At 48.8% G+C, this 19293-nt stretch overlaps 1 protein-coding gene across 1 annotated transcript in view; it reads right to left on the reverse strand.

Annotated features, from left to right (window-relative positions):
* Window positions 1–514: 514 nt before the first annotated feature.
* Window positions 515–19293, reverse strand: part of LOC147724364 (uncharacterized) — a 350577-nt gene continuing 331798 nt past the window's right edge. Inside the window, exon 11 of the mRNA XM_086965924.1 lies at window positions 515–1349. Within this exon, the coding sequence (XP_086822050.1) occupies window positions 1167–1349 (183 nt within the window). The 3' untranslated portion in view covers window positions 515–1166. The remainder of the gene's footprint in view (window positions 1350–19293) is intronic.

Raw genomic sequence — 19293 nt, forward strand, 5'->3', positions numbered from 1 at the left:
CATCCTCAACCCCCCTTGCACAGAACTCACATCCCACTATACCTAAGGGAACTACAGTGGCTCCCGATACACAAACACGCTCAATTCAAACTACTCATACATACATTCAAGGCACTACACAACTCAGGCTTCACCTACCTGAACCATCGAATCTCCTTCCACCAATCACCCAGGCTCCCACTCTTACACAGAATTAGATTAAGAGGGCGTGCATTCTCTTATGTCGCACTCAAGCGTGGAATGACCTCCCACTCCACATCAGAGCTTTCTCCTCTCTTCTTGCATTCTGAGAGAAGCTGAAGACCTTGATTTTCAATTATTCAACCTACCATAGGCAGGTCTTTGCACACACACTCCTGCTCAGCACCAGGATACCCTCACAGGTGATAGTACGCTTTACAAATACACATAAAGTAAACAGCGCTGACAGAGCCCCATTTACTTGCTGAGGATTCCACTCCTTGATCTTCCTCTAGCCATTCAAGCGCAAATAAGAGGCAGCTGGGGGCATGAGGCCATTCTTGCGTTTACATTAGTACCAAAGAGTGTATGATGTAACATCTGATATACATGGCTTTGGGTTAATGACTTGTTTGAAAAAAACAGGTTTCTCTGAGGTGAACTATTAGGAACAACAAAAATACGGATTACAGCGAATTGGCCAGTTTTAAGTTAATTATTTTTTCTTACTTTTAAATCAATTTCTACTCACTACTTTCAAAATGAAGAGTAAAGAACTACCACTAAAACTTAATCTTGAGATTAGAGGTCTACCTTTAATTAACATAAACAAGCTCCGGAATATCAGACAGGACCATAGTAAAACATGTATTGAAATCCTGGAAGCAATGGAATGCCATTCAGAAATTGCGAATATTTGTACAGATTGTATAATTTACATCAACTGCAAAATTACGTCTATAAAACGCTCATAATTATTGTGAAGCCTTCGCTATCTATTTAAATATACATTGCTATCTGCAGGTCTGTAGCAAATTTTCAAATAGTTTATTAACATTTTTGCAGCAATCTGTGTAATAAGATTACCCAAGGTTTCACTGGTAATGTCAAGTGAGAGCACGCATGTGCAGAACAAACCTGAGGCATTTGTTATTAACAAATTATAACTTTTTCATGTAGCAATGAAGTTCCTAGTGCTGATTGCCTTACAAATGGCTCATTGTGTTGGCAATTTGCTGCATGCTACTGGTTATGTTGGAGAACTCGTTCCACCGTCCTTTCTGTGCAGACTCATCAATATCCACATAAGACTTCAAATTGTTTAGATCGTGGGACAATCGATGAACATGCTCATTCATGTGAAGAATCTCATTTTCCCTTTCAGCAATCTAGAAGGGTGAAAGCAATTGCACAACTTAATGATGGATTATAACACATGTTGATTGGTATGTATTTGTGCTACCACACTTCATTGATATATGATTTTAATGAAGTAACAACATCTGAACACTAGGCAGAGAATACTAAAATGTTGAGTCTCTGTATCAAGTAAGATATAACAAAGTGCACAGATCTACAAGAAGACGTTACTTACCTTCAGAATAATCTTTCTGGTGGATACTTTATCTGCCAGCTGATTCCCCTTCTGTTGAATATCCTCAGGTGCTAGACTAGATCCAGGAATTTTTACATAACTCTATAGGAGTGCCAGCTCCATTTTTCCAACAGAAGCCACTCCATGATGATGTCACTCAAGCCATTCAGTGTCCAACACGGCACACTGACATCAGCTACCCATCCATTTTTCCATGCTCTTAGAGGTGAAGATGAGAAAACAACAATCAATGTGAGGTTTTGCAGAGTAACAAACTAAACTATAAAGTATCCACCAGAAAGATTGTTACTGAAGGTAAGTAACTTTTTTGTGATGGATGCTTCTACCTGCAGATTCCTCGCCTGTTGAACAGATTGCAAATCATTATCACTCCAGGAGGTAGGTCTGATGGAGTTGTTAGATGAAAAAATCTGCGAGTACTAAACCTGTGAAATGGTCATGCTTTCTCACCTGTGAGTCCAAGCAGTAAGGCCTAGCAAAGTAATTAAGGAAAGCCGATGTTGCCACCTGACAAATACCAGCCAAAGTAACACCATTGCTACATGCTGATCACTTTACCTCTTGTGGAAGGAGCATGTATTCCTCTTAGTGATTCCTTTTTAGGAAGGGTGTGGCACATTTTTAAACAAAGTATTATCCAGTGAGACAAAGTCCTTTAGTGGACTGGCTTAACTTTCTTGCTACCTGCAAAGTCCACAAAGAGCTGGCTGTGAGACCTGATCTCCTTTGTGTGGTTAATATAGAAACTGCCCACCAGCTTGGGTCCAGCCAGTGTAATTGCTCCTCCTCCTTGGTTGGGTGAGATGGAGGGTAAAAAGTAGTGAGGGTAATTGCCCCCGATGGCAAGGGGTCATCATCTTTGGGAGGAAAGCTGCTTTAGTCCTGAGGACCATTTTGTCCAAAAAGAAGCATGTTTAGGACAGGTGGATGCTCAGTGCTTGCAACTCACTGACACTCCTCATCAAGATAATGGCTACAAGAAAAACTGTCCTAAATGTTAACACTCACAGCTGACAACTGTGAAAAAGCTCAAAATGATCAAAAACATAAAAACCAGGTTTAAGGTTCATTAAGGCATTACAAATGGAGATGGTGGAAACATGCACATCAGCCCCTTCAGAAATCTCATCATCATTGGTGACTTGAAAAGGGACAGCTGATCTGGAAGGCAGAGAAAGGCAGAGAAATGCTGGCAAGTACATAGCCGTACTGAGCCAAGTGCAAAGTGAAACTGAGGACCAAGGACAGGTGCACATTCTAGCACTCAGTTCTTTAGACAAAGCAACAAATATGTTCCACCTTCACAATAGACTGATTTTGTGGAGAGGCTACAGGCTAATGGAATGATGTCATCCAACCCTGGAGGCAGCTGGAACGAGCTCAAGTGTCCTTCTCAATCTCCAGGTATGAAGGTGGAGGATCCGGAGTTTTGGGAGCAATACCCACCTTCTGAGACTGGGAGAGGTGTAGTAGGTTATTCATATGGCTCCAGTGACTTCACCATGGTGTCACTTCTGATGCCGAAATGGAGCCATCAACCCCTGCAGGGACAGGATAGCTATGGAAAAATTCCTGGATCCAGTCTGGCAGAACGTTTAGTTCTCAGTGGCCATATTGCTTACTTTCCCTTCGCTTACTCAGTCCAATAAGTAAAGGAGAATTCAGTGCACTGCCACCCAAAAGAACAACACAAAAAGAAACATAACAAAACATTTTCAAAACTACTAATACCAGTGAGCTATGACATACTGTGTTCTCATTTCATAACTCCCTACTGTAAAACTGCTATTTGAAGCTCTTCCCTTTTTTACTGTCAACTATCCACAAGAGTGTTCCATAAGTGAGCTTTACATTATCACCACTTTGACTATGTATTTTTCTACATTTCTTGAAAAAACATCAAGGGAAACTTCAATGGATGCAGCAGACAGAGTATGGATTATCGGTTGTAAGGATAGCTCTATGTAGCTATAAAGTAAGGATGGCTCTATATTTGTTATTATAGCCAGGCAACCATTGTCAAAGCAGTCCAAAATATGCTGAAAGTCACCAATCCGCTTCATTATTACTATCACATTACAGTGCCTCCCATTTTCCAGGAGCCATAATTTGTTCTCAACAACCCAGCTCCTCTAAGCAGCAAGCAATGCGAGGGACATTTTTAGTTAGTGACTCTTCACATGAACCTCAGTTCCCTAGCCTTGCTCTTTTACACGCTCATATGACTTTCTTCACTACTCATACATGTGCCATCTGAGATCACTATTATATGCCAGAATACTGAGTTTTTAATATCATCGGTAAAGATTTGACAGTCAAAATATTGGGAAGGTAAGTATTTATAAGTAAGTACAGACTTGTTATTCTTAACTCAAAATCTACGTATCTTGAAGATATATATATATCGTCAAGGTACATATAACTTGAGTTAAGTAAAGTAAAACTATACTCATCTAAATGCACTTACCTTATTGATATTTCTGTAGTTCTGCTATGATACTAGATTGCCACACTGAGGCAAACAAAAGAAACTGATAAGCCTGAGACTGAACCAAAACCGGTCTGAGGTTCTCTGTGTTCCATCTGAGAAGGGAGTATGGCCTGGGAGTACGGGTCAGATTGTCCTATTGGAGAAGGCCCTAGGCTGATTTGATAATGGCTGAATTCTATCTGAGGTGTTATGGGGCAAAAAAGATGAACTTGATTGCGGCCTAGAGTAATTACCATAATTACCAGTAGCTAAGGGTAATTCAAACAATCCACCCAACACTTTTTTCACTTTTTTGTTTTCCCGTACAACAACCTCAATCAATCAATCAATCAATCAACAGCATTTGTAAAGAGCGCTACTCACCCGTTAGGGTCTCAAGGCGCTGAGGGGGGGTCTCTACTGCTCGAACAGCCAGGTCTTGAGTTGTTTCCTGAAGGAGAGATGGTCCAGGGTCAGCCGTATGTGAGTGGGGAGGGAGTTCCATGTCTTGGCTGCCAGGTAGAAGAAGGATCTTCCTCCGACGGTGGATTTGCGGATTCGTGGGACGGAGGCGAGGGCGAGGCTGGCGGATCGGAGCTGGCGGGTGGGTGTGTAGAATGTCAGGCGGTTGTTGAGGTACTTCGGGCCCGTGTCGTGGAGAGCCTTGTGTGCATGGGTGAGGAGTCTGAACGTGATCCTCTTGTTGACGGGGAGCCAGTGCAGGTCTTTCAGGTGAGCAGAGATGTGGCGAGGGATGTCCAGGATGAGTCATGCTGAGGCGTTCTGAATGTGCTGGAGTCTTTTCTGGAGTTTGGCTTTGGTTCCGGCGTAGAGGGTGTTCCCGTAGTCCAGACGGCTGGTGACGAGGGCCTGGGTGACCGTCTTCCTGGTTTCGGTGGGGATCCATCGGAAGATCTTTCGGAGCATGCGCAGGGTGTTGAAGCACCCAAATTGCACCCAAATTGCAATGGATTCATGGGTCCTGGGAACACTGTGTCAAAGTACTCAAGCTGTTCTCTACTGACTAAGTCCATATAGGCCGAAACTGGTGTTGCCCATCTTCCCTTTCACAGTGGTCTTTGCCTGGCAGTTTGAGCTTGGCTGTTTCCATTGGAGCAGAAGCAAAGGTGATTTGCATGTGGTTGATTCCTGTCTGGGGTGGCCTGGTGGGAAACAACTGATGAATGAGATTGCGGCCCAGAATATGGATGTGTGGCTGAAATTAATTCAAGAAAACCATCCACCACTGTTTTTTCATCTGTGTGACTATATTATGGTAGGACAATTTTAAAGAACCATTGTTCTGGTTCCCTACCTTAGATCACAAACTCCTACCCTAAGAAGCCTCAGTCGCTGTATAGTGAATAATCCATGGGCAGGTAATCAGAGTGCATTTTTCTTGGTGCTGAAGAAGTGATTATGCCAGTACAAGATGATCTATCACGGCAGTTTCAGGATTTCTCTAATAAACATTCCATTAATTGCAATAGGTGTACCTTCTATGAGTACCATACATATCCAATAGCCTAGGACTCATTTTCAAAGCAAGAACCCTATTCTCAAACATGTCCTTACCTAGCAGGCAATCGTTAGACAATGATGAACGAAGGGGGTAATCACAGAGCTAAGAAGGGAATTAAGAGCTCAATCTTTATTATTATTGAAAACTGTTTAGGCCAACTCTATTTTCTTCCCACAATCTTTACATACCCAATGTTAGACCTGTCATCTTAGGGTGGTCTTTGCCTTTTGCCTCCCATTTTTTCTGATTCTGTTCACTGGCCTTAGGACCCAGTGCTAAAGTGCATGTGCTTCTCCCTTAAACACTGTTGTATACCTGAATGGCATGTTGGTTGTATTGATAAGTCCTTTGTAAAATGGTATACCATAATCCCAGGGCATGTACTTCAAATGCTACTAGTGGGCTGCAGCACTTATTGTGCCACCCACAGAAGTAGCCTTTCAAATATGTCTCAAGCCTGCCACTGCAGTGCCTGTGTGTGCAGTTTAGTGCAATTCTATTTGGCATTTAAACCGTAATGCATTTTATCGTTTCTCCAACGAGCTGGCTCTATCGTTTCTCTAGTGAGCCGCCAGACACGCTAGATGTTCCATGTGTGGGGGCGTGGCTAAGCAAGCCACGATGGCGGCTGTGTCTTGCTGAGGCTCCGCGATTGGGCTAGCATCCTGCCCATTACCTGTGATCGCCGGGAGCCTCAACTTCCACACACATCACCTGTGCTGCCCTGGGGCATCCCCCAAGCGACCTGCAGAAGCAGCTGACGGACGGCGCGCCCTGGAGAGTCTCCTACCGGAGCCGAGCGCCGACGTTGAAAATGGCGGGCGCAGTCCCGTCTCCCGGACGCGGAACCCGCTAAGAGCCGACACCCTCAGCGACGGCCACAGAACATACTGCCAGCTGACGACGGTGGGGAATCCCGGGGGAGCTGTGGGTCCGGCCCTCGAGGGTACACCTTGGACGGCGCTCGATTCTGCCTCTACACCCCCGGTGCGCAAGATGGCGGCCGCCGCACCAAGGCTCCGCAACCCCGGCGCTTCTACCTCATTGGAGGCCTGATCAGGCCGTGACACCGACCGACCCGCCACCGCGGACCACGAGGGACCGGCGGAGGTGCCGCCAGAGCGGGGCTGTGCCTCCGGGGGCCCGCAACTCTCCTCAAGGGCGGTGAGTGCCAATCGCTCCTCCCCCCCCCCCCCCCCCCCCGGAGCCCCGACACCGATGCCCGGCGGGCCCCCCCCACCTACTCGAGGCCATGCAGGGGTGCACAGCCCACATAGCCACCGGACAGAGGGAACCGAAGGACTTTGCGTTGGGGGCTGGATGGAGAGCCCGAGTGCCTGACCCTAACATGGCGCCCACGGAGGCCTAGGCGCCGAGAACAACACGAACCTCGCCCCCCCCTGGGCCGATACCACCTGACCCAGCCGGTCGGGCACTGACTCTGCGCTGTACATTAGTGAGGGAGAGGGCGCTTCCACGACCTCCTGGCGCCGGGCGCTGCCGGCCCTGACGAGGTTGACCGATCACGAAGCTGCACAGCAACCCCAGGAAGTTCGGCCAGCCGGTGACCGGGAGCCACCCCTGCGAGGGCTAGAACACCGAACGGAGCCCTCTTTCACCCCGGAGCCCCGGCTCCCAAGATGGCGGCCGCCACCCCGGAGCTCCGACGCCTCGAGGCTGTTTCCCTGCCGGGAGCCTGATCGGCCCTCAAACCCGGACAGCTTGCCACCGCGGACTACAGGAGGACCGCCACTCACACGGAGCTGAGCGCTTTGGAGACCCCGCCACTACCATCGGTGAGTGCTGTGCTGCCATTTCCCCTCCTGCTCCCTGGGGATCTCGGGTCGGCACCCCGGTGGCCCCCTCTTCACATCCACCCACGAGGACAGCCACAGAGCACGCTGCCACCCGGCCAGAGCACCCAGTTCGCACTCACATGTACAAACTGCCCAGTGGATCCGAGTGCCTGACCTTAACATGGCGCCTGTGTAGGCCTAACACCAGGAACAGCCACGAGTCCCGCTCTGGGGACGAGAGCGTCCCACTTGCATTGGAGACATTGTCAGCACCTCCCCTAGCTCACGCCACCCGACCTTGCCCTGCCGGTCAGCGCGGGCACTGGACCCCGCCCTGTGAGGTGCAGAGGCCCCCACGCGATCGAATCCACCGACCCCGGTAACCGCGTACCACCCTTGACGCCCTTGGTGGTGGCCCCCCCGGGGTGAAGCGAGCCTCGCCTTGGACCCGGAGGAACCGGAGTGGCGGCCCACTCACCCACCGATACCACGTGGCGACGACCTACCACCCACAGGACACACGACGACCGAGGGGCAACCCCCCCCTCTTCCCCTCAGCAGCACCCATGGGGAAGCCGAGGAACACCCAGGGGACGGCAGTCCCAGAAACGGCTATCGAGAAGATGCCCCAGACGAGGGCATGGACACAGTCCAACACGTCGCAAGCCGACCCTACGCTATCAACGAAGCTGGACCAGGTGCTGGCAGCAATAGAAATGTCTCGCCTCTCGATGGAGGAGAGATTGGGCACCCTGGCAACAGACATTAGCCTGATCCGAGATGAGCACCGTAAACTGGCGGACAGAGTGAAGGAGGGTGAGCGGATCGTGACTGAAATGCAGCCAACGGTGCAATCGCAGGCAGCAGATATGCAGGAGATCCTACGCCGCGTGGCGACCCTGGAGGAACGCACAGTGGATTTGGAGGGACGCTCGAGACGCTGCAACATTCGCGTCCTGGGCCTGCCGGAGGGGATAGAAAACTCGGACCCTCTGACCTACATGGAATCCTGGACTAAATCATTCACCCCGGACTGTGACCGGTCGCCTTACTTCTCCATCGAGAGGGCACATAGGGTCCCGGCCCGGGCACCCAAACCTGGTCTTCCCCCGCGGCCCATGCTGGCCAAGTTTCTGCACTTCCGGGAGCGGGATGCGGTCTTCGTGCGGCCCGGACGGCGGGCCCCCTGCAGGTGGAGGACCAACACGTTATGGTGTTCCCAGACTATGCCAGGGAGATTCAACAGCGTCGATCCACGTTTCTAGAAGTCAAGAGGCGCCTCCGCGCAAACGAACTTCAATATTCCCTGCTGTTCCCTGCCCGCCTCAAGGTGATCCACAAGGGGAAAGCCCTCTTCTTCGACACGGCGGCAGACGCACAGGACTGGACCGAATTTCATTGCCCGCTGCTCCCTAAGCCCGGACCCCGGAAGGCACGCAATAATGACTCCAGACGGTCCAGGAGACGTGGCGCTAATCATGAGCGATCTGGCCACCCCAAGAGCCAGACGTCCTCCCCAGCGGGCTCACCCGATCTCACCCAAATCATGCAGGAACGACGAGACGCCCTGCGGGCGGTCACTGAACTACATTCGTCACCCCCTGCTTCGGACTTGGAAGGTCAGCCACACCTATTCACCCCGGAGAAAGATCGAGACAGCGATGGAACCATGTCGGGATTTGGCCCGATCTCCTCCCCCCTTGTTGTGGCACAAACTCTGGACGCTGCCCTCACCAGCCAACCTGTCACTTCCTCGTGAACAACTGAACTGTCACCTGACATATCCTTTTCTTGAATGCCTGTGATGATGCGCAACGTCTAGAAGCCTAGACTGATCTACTAGATAATTGTAAGCGCCAGCGAGCGATAGATATTTCTCCTACTAGAGCCCGACCCGCGCACAGGCCCAGCGAAGACACATGCTGCCACCCCCGCAAACTACTGTTGACTTTCTCCCCTAGTGGGACACTAGTTTGGATATGCCACCCCCAGTGACGTATCCTCAGTATTGGGACAGTTACCCACCCGAAGTTCTAGTTACTGTTCACCTCCCCAGTCCCCCCCCCACGTTTAAGGAAGCTTGGCACGCAGGAACATGCACGACACGCACACATAGGCGGCACACGGGAACTGTAGAGGGGCCCCTCCCCCAACCACATCACCCTAGCAATGGCTGTCCCCCACTCTGACGTTAGTATCCTTACACTAAATGTACGGGGCCTACACACACCCAGCAAGCGCTACTCTGTATACTCCTACATACGGCGCATGGCGGCCAACATAACGTTCTTACAAGAGACGCACATTAACGCTACTGAACTCATTCGCCTACAAGCCAAATGGCGAGGGACCATCTGCGCCACACAATATTCAGCGTTCGCACGCGGCGCATTAATCTGGGTGAGACCTGGTACTCCCTTCCGGGCGCTCCGGCGAGTAGTAGATCGAGAGGGCAGATACGCGCTTCTGGAGGGAATTCTTGATGGGCAAGGGGTACTACTTGGCAGCATATACGCCCCTAACACGGATCAGGACCGGTTCTGGGATCACCTTACGGGCGTCCTGGCCCAGTTCACCACAGTCCCATGGGTGCTGGGAGGCGACTTTAACTGCACACTAGACCCCTCACTGGACCGCTCACATCCTCCCCCCACGCACTCCCCGGCCCCTCGGCAGGCGGCCCTCTTCAGGGCATGGACCACACACTGGGCGCTCACTGATGCATGGCGACACCTACACCCACTGGCTCGCATCTACTCCTTCCACTCGATTCCACACAACCTTCGGGTCCACCTAGACCGTTTCCTCTGCTCTGTTCCGATCCTCCCTATGGTTACATCTACAGATTACCTGGGACGGATCCTCTCAGATCATGATGCCCACATAATACGGCTTACCTGGCGCCCCCCGCATCCACCGGTCCCCACCTGGCGCCTCCCCAGAGACTGCCTAACGGACCCGGTCTTCAGGGACGCGCACAAAACCAGCATAAGCGACTACTTTATGCACAATGAGAACACAGCGTCATCGGTACTAGTGGAGTGGGACGCGTATAAAGTGGTGGCAAGGGGAGAATGCATCAAACAGATAGTGGGGGTCCGCCGCACCTTAGAACGGTCGCTCTTAAAGACGGAACAAGCTCTAGCTGCTCTCACCAAACGGCCTGATGACTCGGAGGAACACGCCGTGCTCACGGCAGAGGCCAAAACGGAATACCAAACTGCCTGTGCTGACCTCCGTAAGTATAACTTCAGGGCATACGCCTCTCGGGTGCACAAAGACAGAGACAAAACCGGGGCTCTTCTGGCCTGGATGGCGAAGCAGGACACCGAAATCAAGCCGATCACGGACATTCTCAACCCGGAGGGTGTACTGGTGCAATCACAAGCGGAGATTCTCCTAGCATTCCAACGCCATTATACACGAGTATACGAAGCCCCGACATGCTGTACCCCGTTTACCGCAGATCAGTTTTTAGACCCTCTGACGCTGCCCACGATATCGGATTCCGACAAGCGCACACTAGACGCCAAGATAATCCCCTCTGACATTACCCAAGCGATACGTGCCATGTCCCGAAATAAAGCACCAGGACTGGACGGCTTCCCACTAGAATACTACGCAACATTCTCTCCCCTGGTGGTTCCCCGTCTATCACGGGTGTTCGGGGCGTCACTCCACGTGGGGAAACTACCCCAGTCGCTACGGGAATCCGTGATTGTCACCTTTCTTAAGCCCCACAGAGATCCGCTTCACATGGGGTCATACCGACCTATCACACTCCTGTCGACTGATTGTAAGATCCTGGGGAAGATCCTAGCGGATCGTTATGCGCAGGTCATACGCCCGCTGGTCCACCCCGACCAATGCGGCTTCGTCCCCGGGAGGAATACCTCCCAGAACCTCCGCCGAGTCTTCCATATCCAAGATCAGGTACGCGACAGATTTCCCCGCGCTGCCTGCCTCATTATGGACCTAGAGAAGGCGTTTGACACCCTCACCTGGCCCTACCTATTTTCGGTCCTGCGGCGCCTTAATCTCGGCCCGACGCTCCTGGCATACACCCGCCTCCTATACACCGACCTCACTACTCGAGTTCGTATCGGGAAACGTATCTCACCGGCGTTTGCAGTCCGACGAGGCACAAGACAAGGTTGCCCCCTGTCGCCCCTCCTGTTCGCGCTAGCGGTCGAACCGCTGGCGGTTCGACTGCATCGGGAGGGGATGGACTGGGGAGTACCGCTTGCAGACGGGACCCATTGTGTGTCCATGTACGCGGATGATCTCCTCATATATGTCCGAGACATTGAAATGGACCTAACCCCCATAGGGGCCACATTGGCGGACTTTGCAACTGCCTCGGGTCTACAAGTCAACTGGGACAAGTCCACGGTTTACCCCCTACACCCGGACCTACCCCCCCCCGAGACATCGACCTTGGACCACATAGGCTTTCATGGTCCACGGAAGCTCCCCGATACCTCGGCGTCCGCTTATACCATTCTCCGACGGACATCTTTGAGGGCAATCACCGCAAGGTACTCGAGAGTCTGCGCCCGACGGTCGCCTTCTGGAATAAGTTACCACTGGCCCGATTGGACGGATAGCCCTTGCTAAAATGGTGATGCTCCCCCGGCTCCTCTACCATTTCACAAACCTGCCGGTGATACCACCCAGATCCTTCTTTCGCGACGTTGATTCCCTCTTAGGAACTCTCATCTGGGGAGCAGGCCGCCACAGAGTCGCCCTGAAAACTCTTCAACTCCCCACAACACAGGGGGGACTCGGAGCTCCATCCTTCGAGGCATATTTCCTCGCAGCACAGCTCCAGTGGCTGTCCTACTGGACAGCGGACCGTTACCCTCAGGAGACGGTTACCCCTACTGGTAGAATCATGACTCCGGAACTCACCCGTCTGCTCCTCCCGGGCACCAAGCCACGGCGCACTTACCCCCTCCAGGTGACGATAGCGCGCCGATGTATGCTACGGATTCACCGGCTGTCTCCCGCTAGACCCCCATACTCCCCGCTGCTGCCGCTAATAGGCGGCCCCAAGCAGGATTCCTACTTTGCGGCGCCACTACTCGCCGACTGGTCCCGCTGTGGCATCACGGATCTAGAATCACTCTTCGAGGAGGGTCAGCTGAAACCGCTGGACCGCCTGGTCGCAGAATACGGGCTCCCCCAGGCCAATTCCTCAGGTATAGGCAACTGCTCGACGGATACCGACCCCATTTCAATCTCCAAAATGGCGAGCCAGACACGCATCCAGTAATACATACTATCCTGCATATGGGGGTGGGTCGCCACCTGGTCACATGGCTATACAAATCCATCCGGGAACTCTCATACACCCCCCTGACGACCCTACGAGCCACTTGGGAAGAGGACATAGGCCGTGTTCTACACGACTCGGAGTGGACTAAAGCTCTTGAGGCCCCTAAACGCGTTTCTAGGAATGCCCGCTTCAAAAATATTCAATATTATATATTACACAGGGCATATCTCACCCCAGCGCGATTACAGAAGTTCTACCCCTCCACGCCATTCCTGTGCCCCAGATGCTGTTCCCCAGCTGCGAACTTCCGTCACATGTTTTGGGACTGTCCCAATCTCCAACCCTTCTGGCAGGGGGTGCACAACACACTACTGGAACTCACGGGTCTCACTACACTAGCCACCTGGGAGTCCAGTGCATTAGGCATCCTCCACATCTCTAAACGTGAGCCGGTGCATAGGCGGTTCGTGTCCTTAGCGCTCCTACTAGCCAATAGATGTATAACCATGCGCTGGCGATCCCCAGAGGGTCCCCCCATAGCACACTGGCAGGGGGCGGTTAACAAATGGGCGGCAGCGGAGGAAGACGCTTTAAGGGAAGAAGAAGCCAAGGGCGCGCGCAAGCTTCCCATCTCCATGGAATGGGCCATGCTCCTTCACAGCTTCCGCCAGTCCACGCAGGCTGGAGACCCGCCTGACCCTTCCCCTCCCCCCACCCGAGAAGACCGGTAGCCTTCACCTGAAGTGAGCCACCCCAGAGTCGGACCCCGATAACCCCCTATATCCTAGGCAACCTCTTGCATGTCCGGCCATCCATGGGTTTCTCCCCCCCCCCCCCTCGACACCCGCCGCCATTATCTCCCTACTTAGACCCTGCTACCGCCTACATGCTTCCCTCCCACAGTTCCGTTACCCCCCTGTTCACTGGTAACACTGCTGTGTGCACAGTACAGATCTAGATCCGGCGCTGTAACGGCATGAAAGTACCCATCTGATCTTATTCATCGCCCCTATGGCGATACCGTCCCATCACCTTTCAGCCTGCAGGAGCCTTTGCATGATTATAATGCACTGATTCACCGAAGTCATGTTTATGTGTACCAGTTCTATATAGCAAGAAAACGTTGCACACATAGCTGTTCGTGGCTGAATGTTGAGGCCACGTCGGCGGTCTGTTTATTCTGTACTGAAATACTTTACTGCAACAATAAAAACAAATTTAAATAAAAAAAAATAAGATGTTCCATGTGTCAATAAACTCTGCAAACCAGACTGGATCCTACACATAAAAAGTGCTACCACCACTAGGCGGAGGCGGGGGGGGGGGGGAACAGGGGGTAGATTGGGGGTTACGCGGGGGAGAGGGGGGGGGGATTTTTCTAGTTATGTTTCAATGACGTCCCGTCACTCTGCCGCTGTGGTTCTATTGTTAACGTAAGGGGCAGGACAGACCAGGCCCCTTGAGACCATTGCTCAGCGACGACCCGCGTTTCTAATAATGACTTAAACGCTACTGATTGCCTATTCGGAGGTGGACCCGAACCACGCTCCGTGGTTCCCTCTGCGTCATGGCCGCCACTCGCCTCGTCTTATGTTACCTCCAGAGGTCTTGAACTATATATTGTTTGGATGCCTCATCTGCCCCCTACGTGGGAAGTTGTGCGGGATTGTCGCATGTTTTTTTATTTTTTTATTTTTTATTCTAGAGACACTTTTGACAAAAAAAACAAACGTTGAAAACTAATGGAAAACAACATACTCACCATAAGAACTGAAATAGATAAAGCACACTCAGAGATAGCAGCCGTGATATTGGTATTGGGAATTGCAATTGTGGAAGTCTTTTGTTGATGGCCATGATCCTGCGCTTGACTAGTGAAATCATCCTGCTGGGTTTTAAACATGTGCGATGTTTGCGTTGGGCTAATGAGCACTGAGGAAGGAGGAAACACCGCAATACATTTGCTTACAATAAATCAGCTTAAAGTTCAGTGAGTGCTGCGTATCTTTGTAGCTTTTATTTTAAACGTGATTTCACCCTCACGTCAGCGGGAAAAGGCACCTGTCCTGAGTTCGGCAGTGTGGGTGAGACTTGGAACTGTTATGGAACTTTTGCACAATAAAGCACAGAATTTTGAAATTAAGCTATAAGTGGTCCGTACCTGATTCTCCGTCCGACCGAGGAGGGAGGAATCTGGATCAGGAATTTGCGTGTTTATATATATATATATTACCTACTGGCGATAGCCAGTAAGTATATATAGTTAGGACCTAGCTACCATAGGAAATCCGCAACATTCTATTGGGAATAACTTTGGCGCCGGTTGAGGAATGTGCGTGTAATTTTCCAAAATTTAGGCCAGCTCCGCTCCGCTTCTTTCCTAGAAGTTTTGGGGGGATTCGTCATGCGGGGGCCGAGAAAAAAGGGGGGTCCCAAAACGTGTTTTCCCAATGTTAATTTCCATAGGACGAATAGACAAGGCTACAGCCCGAACCGCTGAATGGAATTACACCAAACTTTGCAAAATTGTAGGGAATGGTACGCAGAAGTGCCTTTTCTATATTTGGGGAAAATTGCTTCAGTGGTTTTTATGAAAATTAACTTCACAAACACATATATATCTGGGCGGAGCCTAACCACACATCTCATTGTGAGATCTGATTGGCTGTCAGCACTTCATCCAAGAAGTGTTGACTGCCATCTTGGGACCAATATACATGATAGCACCTCACTAAAAAGCATTGTAGTTAATAGTTACATTATAAATCATTTGTTGATGGTACCATATTCATTTTAGGAATTGTGGTGTGTTCTAAGGTGATTTTACCATGTGAAAAAGCCTTCTGCTGGGATATCATGAATCATGTTTGAAAGAAAACCATTCTCTCATGCTTTTCCCACAGTGGTTTGGAAGGGGATCTATAAGATAAACTGAAAGCATATTTTCTGTAAATTCACATTATCTTTCTCAGTCATGTGAGAATGAAGTCTGACATTCTCAGTAAAACATGTACATACAACAAGGACAGAGACTGTCAGTTGATTCCTTTGTGTTCTACTGCAGCCTCCTAGAGTGCTCTAAAGAACAACTAGAGCGCTAACAGTCCTACTTATTACAAAGGTATGGCACACCAGAAGCCATCTTGATTGGAATAAAGTGGTAACTCTTAAAACATTTAATTTAAAAGGAACAAAATGAGGGGGTATATTTTGCCATGGAAAGTATGATTAGTGCTGCATAAAAAAAAATGTCGGCACATTTTGAGTGACTTTTCAAATCCTCTTCTTTTTACATTAAAAAATTCTGACATGCAGTCTCCCAGGATGGCCACCAGAGACAAAAGAGCCCAAATGTAGCCTAAATATCACCCAGATGTAGCCCAAGTATAGCCGAATGACAGAATGTCCCAGAGTGTTCTAAAGAACAACTAGAGCGCTAACAGTCCTACTTATGACAAAAGTTTGGCACACCAGAAGCCATCTTGATTGGAATGAAGTGGTAAGTCTGAAAACATTTAATTTAAAAAGGAACAAAATGAGGGTGTTCATTTTGCCATAGAAAGTATGATTAGTGCTTCAGAAAGAAAAAGTAGGGCACATTTTGAGTGACTTCTCAAATCCTCTTCTATTTCATTAAAAAATTCTGACATGCAGTCTCCCAAGATGGCCACCAGAGACAAAAGAGCCCAAATGTAGCCCAAATATCACCCAGATGTAGCCCAAGTATAGCCCAATGACAGAATGTCCCAGAGTATTCTAAAGAACAACTAGAGCGCTAACAGTCTTACTTATGACAAAAGTATGGCACACAAGAAGCCATCTTGATTGGAATGAAGTGGTAAGTCTGAAAACATTTAATTTAATAAAAAGGAACAAAATGAGGGGGCTCATTTTGCCATAGAAAGTATGATTAGGGCTTCAGAAAGAAAAATTAAGGCACATTAAGAGGGACTTCTCAAATCCTCTTCTATTTCATTAAAAACATTCTGACAAGCAGACTCCCAAGATGGCCACCGGAGACAAAAGAGCCCAAATGTAGCCCAAATATCACCCAGATGTAGCCCAAGTATAGCCCAATGACAGAATGTCCCAGAGTGTTCTAAAGAACAACTAGAGGGCCAACAGTCTTACTTATGACAAAAGTATGGCACACCAGAAGCCATCTTGATTGGAATGAAGTGGTAAGTCTGAAAACATTTAATTTAAAAAGGAACAAAATGAGGGGGCTCATTTTGCCATAGAAAGTATGATTAGTGCTTCAGAAAGAAAAAATGAAGGCACATTTTGAGTGACTTCTCAAATCCTCTTCTATTTCATTAAAAAATTCTGACATGCACACTGAAACATGCATTTTGAACACCAGCAGCAGACTTCCCTGGTGAGCAGTAGCTTACTACAGTTATCTAATGAGCAACTAGAGTGCTAACATTCAGAATTTATGGCAAACGTGTGACACATCTGAATCCCTTCTTGATGGAACCAAAGTAAACAACCATTGAAAATGCAATAGATCTCGCCCTCGTTTAAGTTAAAGCCATTCTGTTTGTAATGAAGTGGCTTTTTAGCTTTGCTTTTATTAGTGTTTTTAAAACTTTCATGTAAATAACATGCATATGTATGCATATATGTATATGTATGCATGCATTTATATTTGCATTTATATAGATATGCAGATTATATATGTTTATATATGTATGTGCATATATATATACACATACATATATATAAATGCATATGCATATATATGCATATATATATGTGTATATGTGTGCATGTAGAGAGAGATAGAGGTGTAGAGGTAGAGAGGTAGAGAGGTAGAGAGGTAGAGGTAGAGAGGCAAAGACTAGTAGAGAGAGAATTAGAGAGAGGTAGAGAGGTAGACAGTAGAGAGTGAGTAATAGAGAGTAGAGAGTGAGTAGTAGAGAGTAGTAGAGAGCAGTAGAGAGAGTAGCAGAGAGTGAGTAGTAGAGAGTAGTAGAGTGAATAGTAGAGTGAGTAGTAGAGAGTGAGTAGTAGAGAGTGAGTACTAGAGAGTAGTAGATAGTGAGAAGTAGAGAGTGAGTAGTAAAGAGAGAGTAGTAGAGAGTGAGTAGTAGAGAGTAGAGAGTAGTAGAGAGTGAGTAGAAGAGAGTAGTAGATAGTGAGTAGTAGGGAGTGAGTAGTAGAGAGAGAGTAGTAGAGAGTAGTAGAGTAGTAGAGAATGAGTAGTAGAGAGTGAGTATTAGAGAGTAGTGGAGTAGTAGAGAGTAAGTAGTAGAGAGTAGTGGAGAATATTCCAAAGTTTGGCACAGCACCACTTGCACAATAAGTCCAATCAAATCATATCACTTAGAGTCCTTATTGAAGCGCTGAATCTTGGTATATATTCAAATGCTTTTATTTTCCTTAAGTTTATGTACAAAGCCAGCCGACACGTTTCGTTCTGTACAACAGAACTTCCTGAGGGCGTTCTTATTTCCTTCAAGTTATGTCGGTATCCTGTTGTCATATAACTAGATATTTCTTCCAAATGTTAGACGAGACGTAAGTACATTCTTATTCAAAGTGACTAGGTATCAATTTTACCCACACAATTCGGGCAGACTTGAGTAATTTATAGCATCCTCAAAGTCAGTCTTTCAAAAATTCCAAAGTATAGGACAGGATAATCCAAATCCAAATGTTTCTCAAGAAAAGTCATTTTCAATTGTTCGGAATATCGGCGTGTGGGCAGATATGACCCAGAGACCCCCAGTATGCAAGGGGAATTAGTCCCCCCTCTTCAAACGCGCCAGTGGCCTGCGTTGCAGAGAGGTGTAAAAAGGGGCATAGACTCCTTACACCTCTGTGCAATGCAGCCCCCTGGCGCATACTGGAGGTTCCAGGTGGGCTAGTTGACCCCCAGGGACCCCCAGTATGCAAGGGGAATTAGTTCCCCCTCTTCAAACATGCACGGGGCTGCATTGCAGAGAGGTGTAAAAAAGGGTTTGGCCTCATTACACCTCTCTGCAATGCAGTCCCCTGGCGCATACTGGTGGCTCCTGGTGGGCTAGTTGGCCCCCAGGGACCCCCAGTATGCAAGGGTAATTAGTTCACCTTCTGCAAACGCGCCAGGGGGCTGTGTTGCAGAGAGGTGTAACAAGGGGCATAGCCTCATTACACCTCTGCAATGCAGCCCCCTGGCGCATACTGGAGGTTCTAGGTGGGCTAGGTGGCCCCCAGGGGCCCCCAGTATGCAAGAGGAATTAATTCCCCCTCTTCAAACATGCATGGGGGCTGCGTTGCAGAGAGGTGTAAAAAGCGGCGTGGCTTCATTGCATCTCTCTGCAATGCAGTCCCCTGGCGCATACTGGAGATTCCTGGTGGGCTTTCAGGTCTTATATAGTTAGGAATTAGCATTAAAAAAAACATTTGAAATTCACTGAAAAAAACATAGGTTTCAGGCCTTATATAGTTAGGAATTAGCATTTAAAAACCTTGCTAATTCACTGAAAAAATCATAGGTTTCAGGCCTTATATAGTTAGGAATTAGCATTTAAAAAACCTTTGAAATTCACTGAAAAAACCACAGGTTTCATGCCCTATATAGTTAGGAATTAGCATTTAAAAAACCTTTAAAATTCACAAAAAAAACTATAAGTTTTAGGGGTGTTATAGTTGGCTGGACATTTC

Source organism: Lissotriton vulgaris, chromosome 4_1, assembly GCF_964263255.1.
Source record: "Lissotriton vulgaris chromosome 4_1, aLisVul1.2, whole genome shotgun sequence".
NCBI classification, from domain to species: domain Eukaryota; kingdom Metazoa; phylum Chordata; class Amphibia; order Caudata; family Salamandridae; genus Lissotriton; species Lissotriton vulgaris.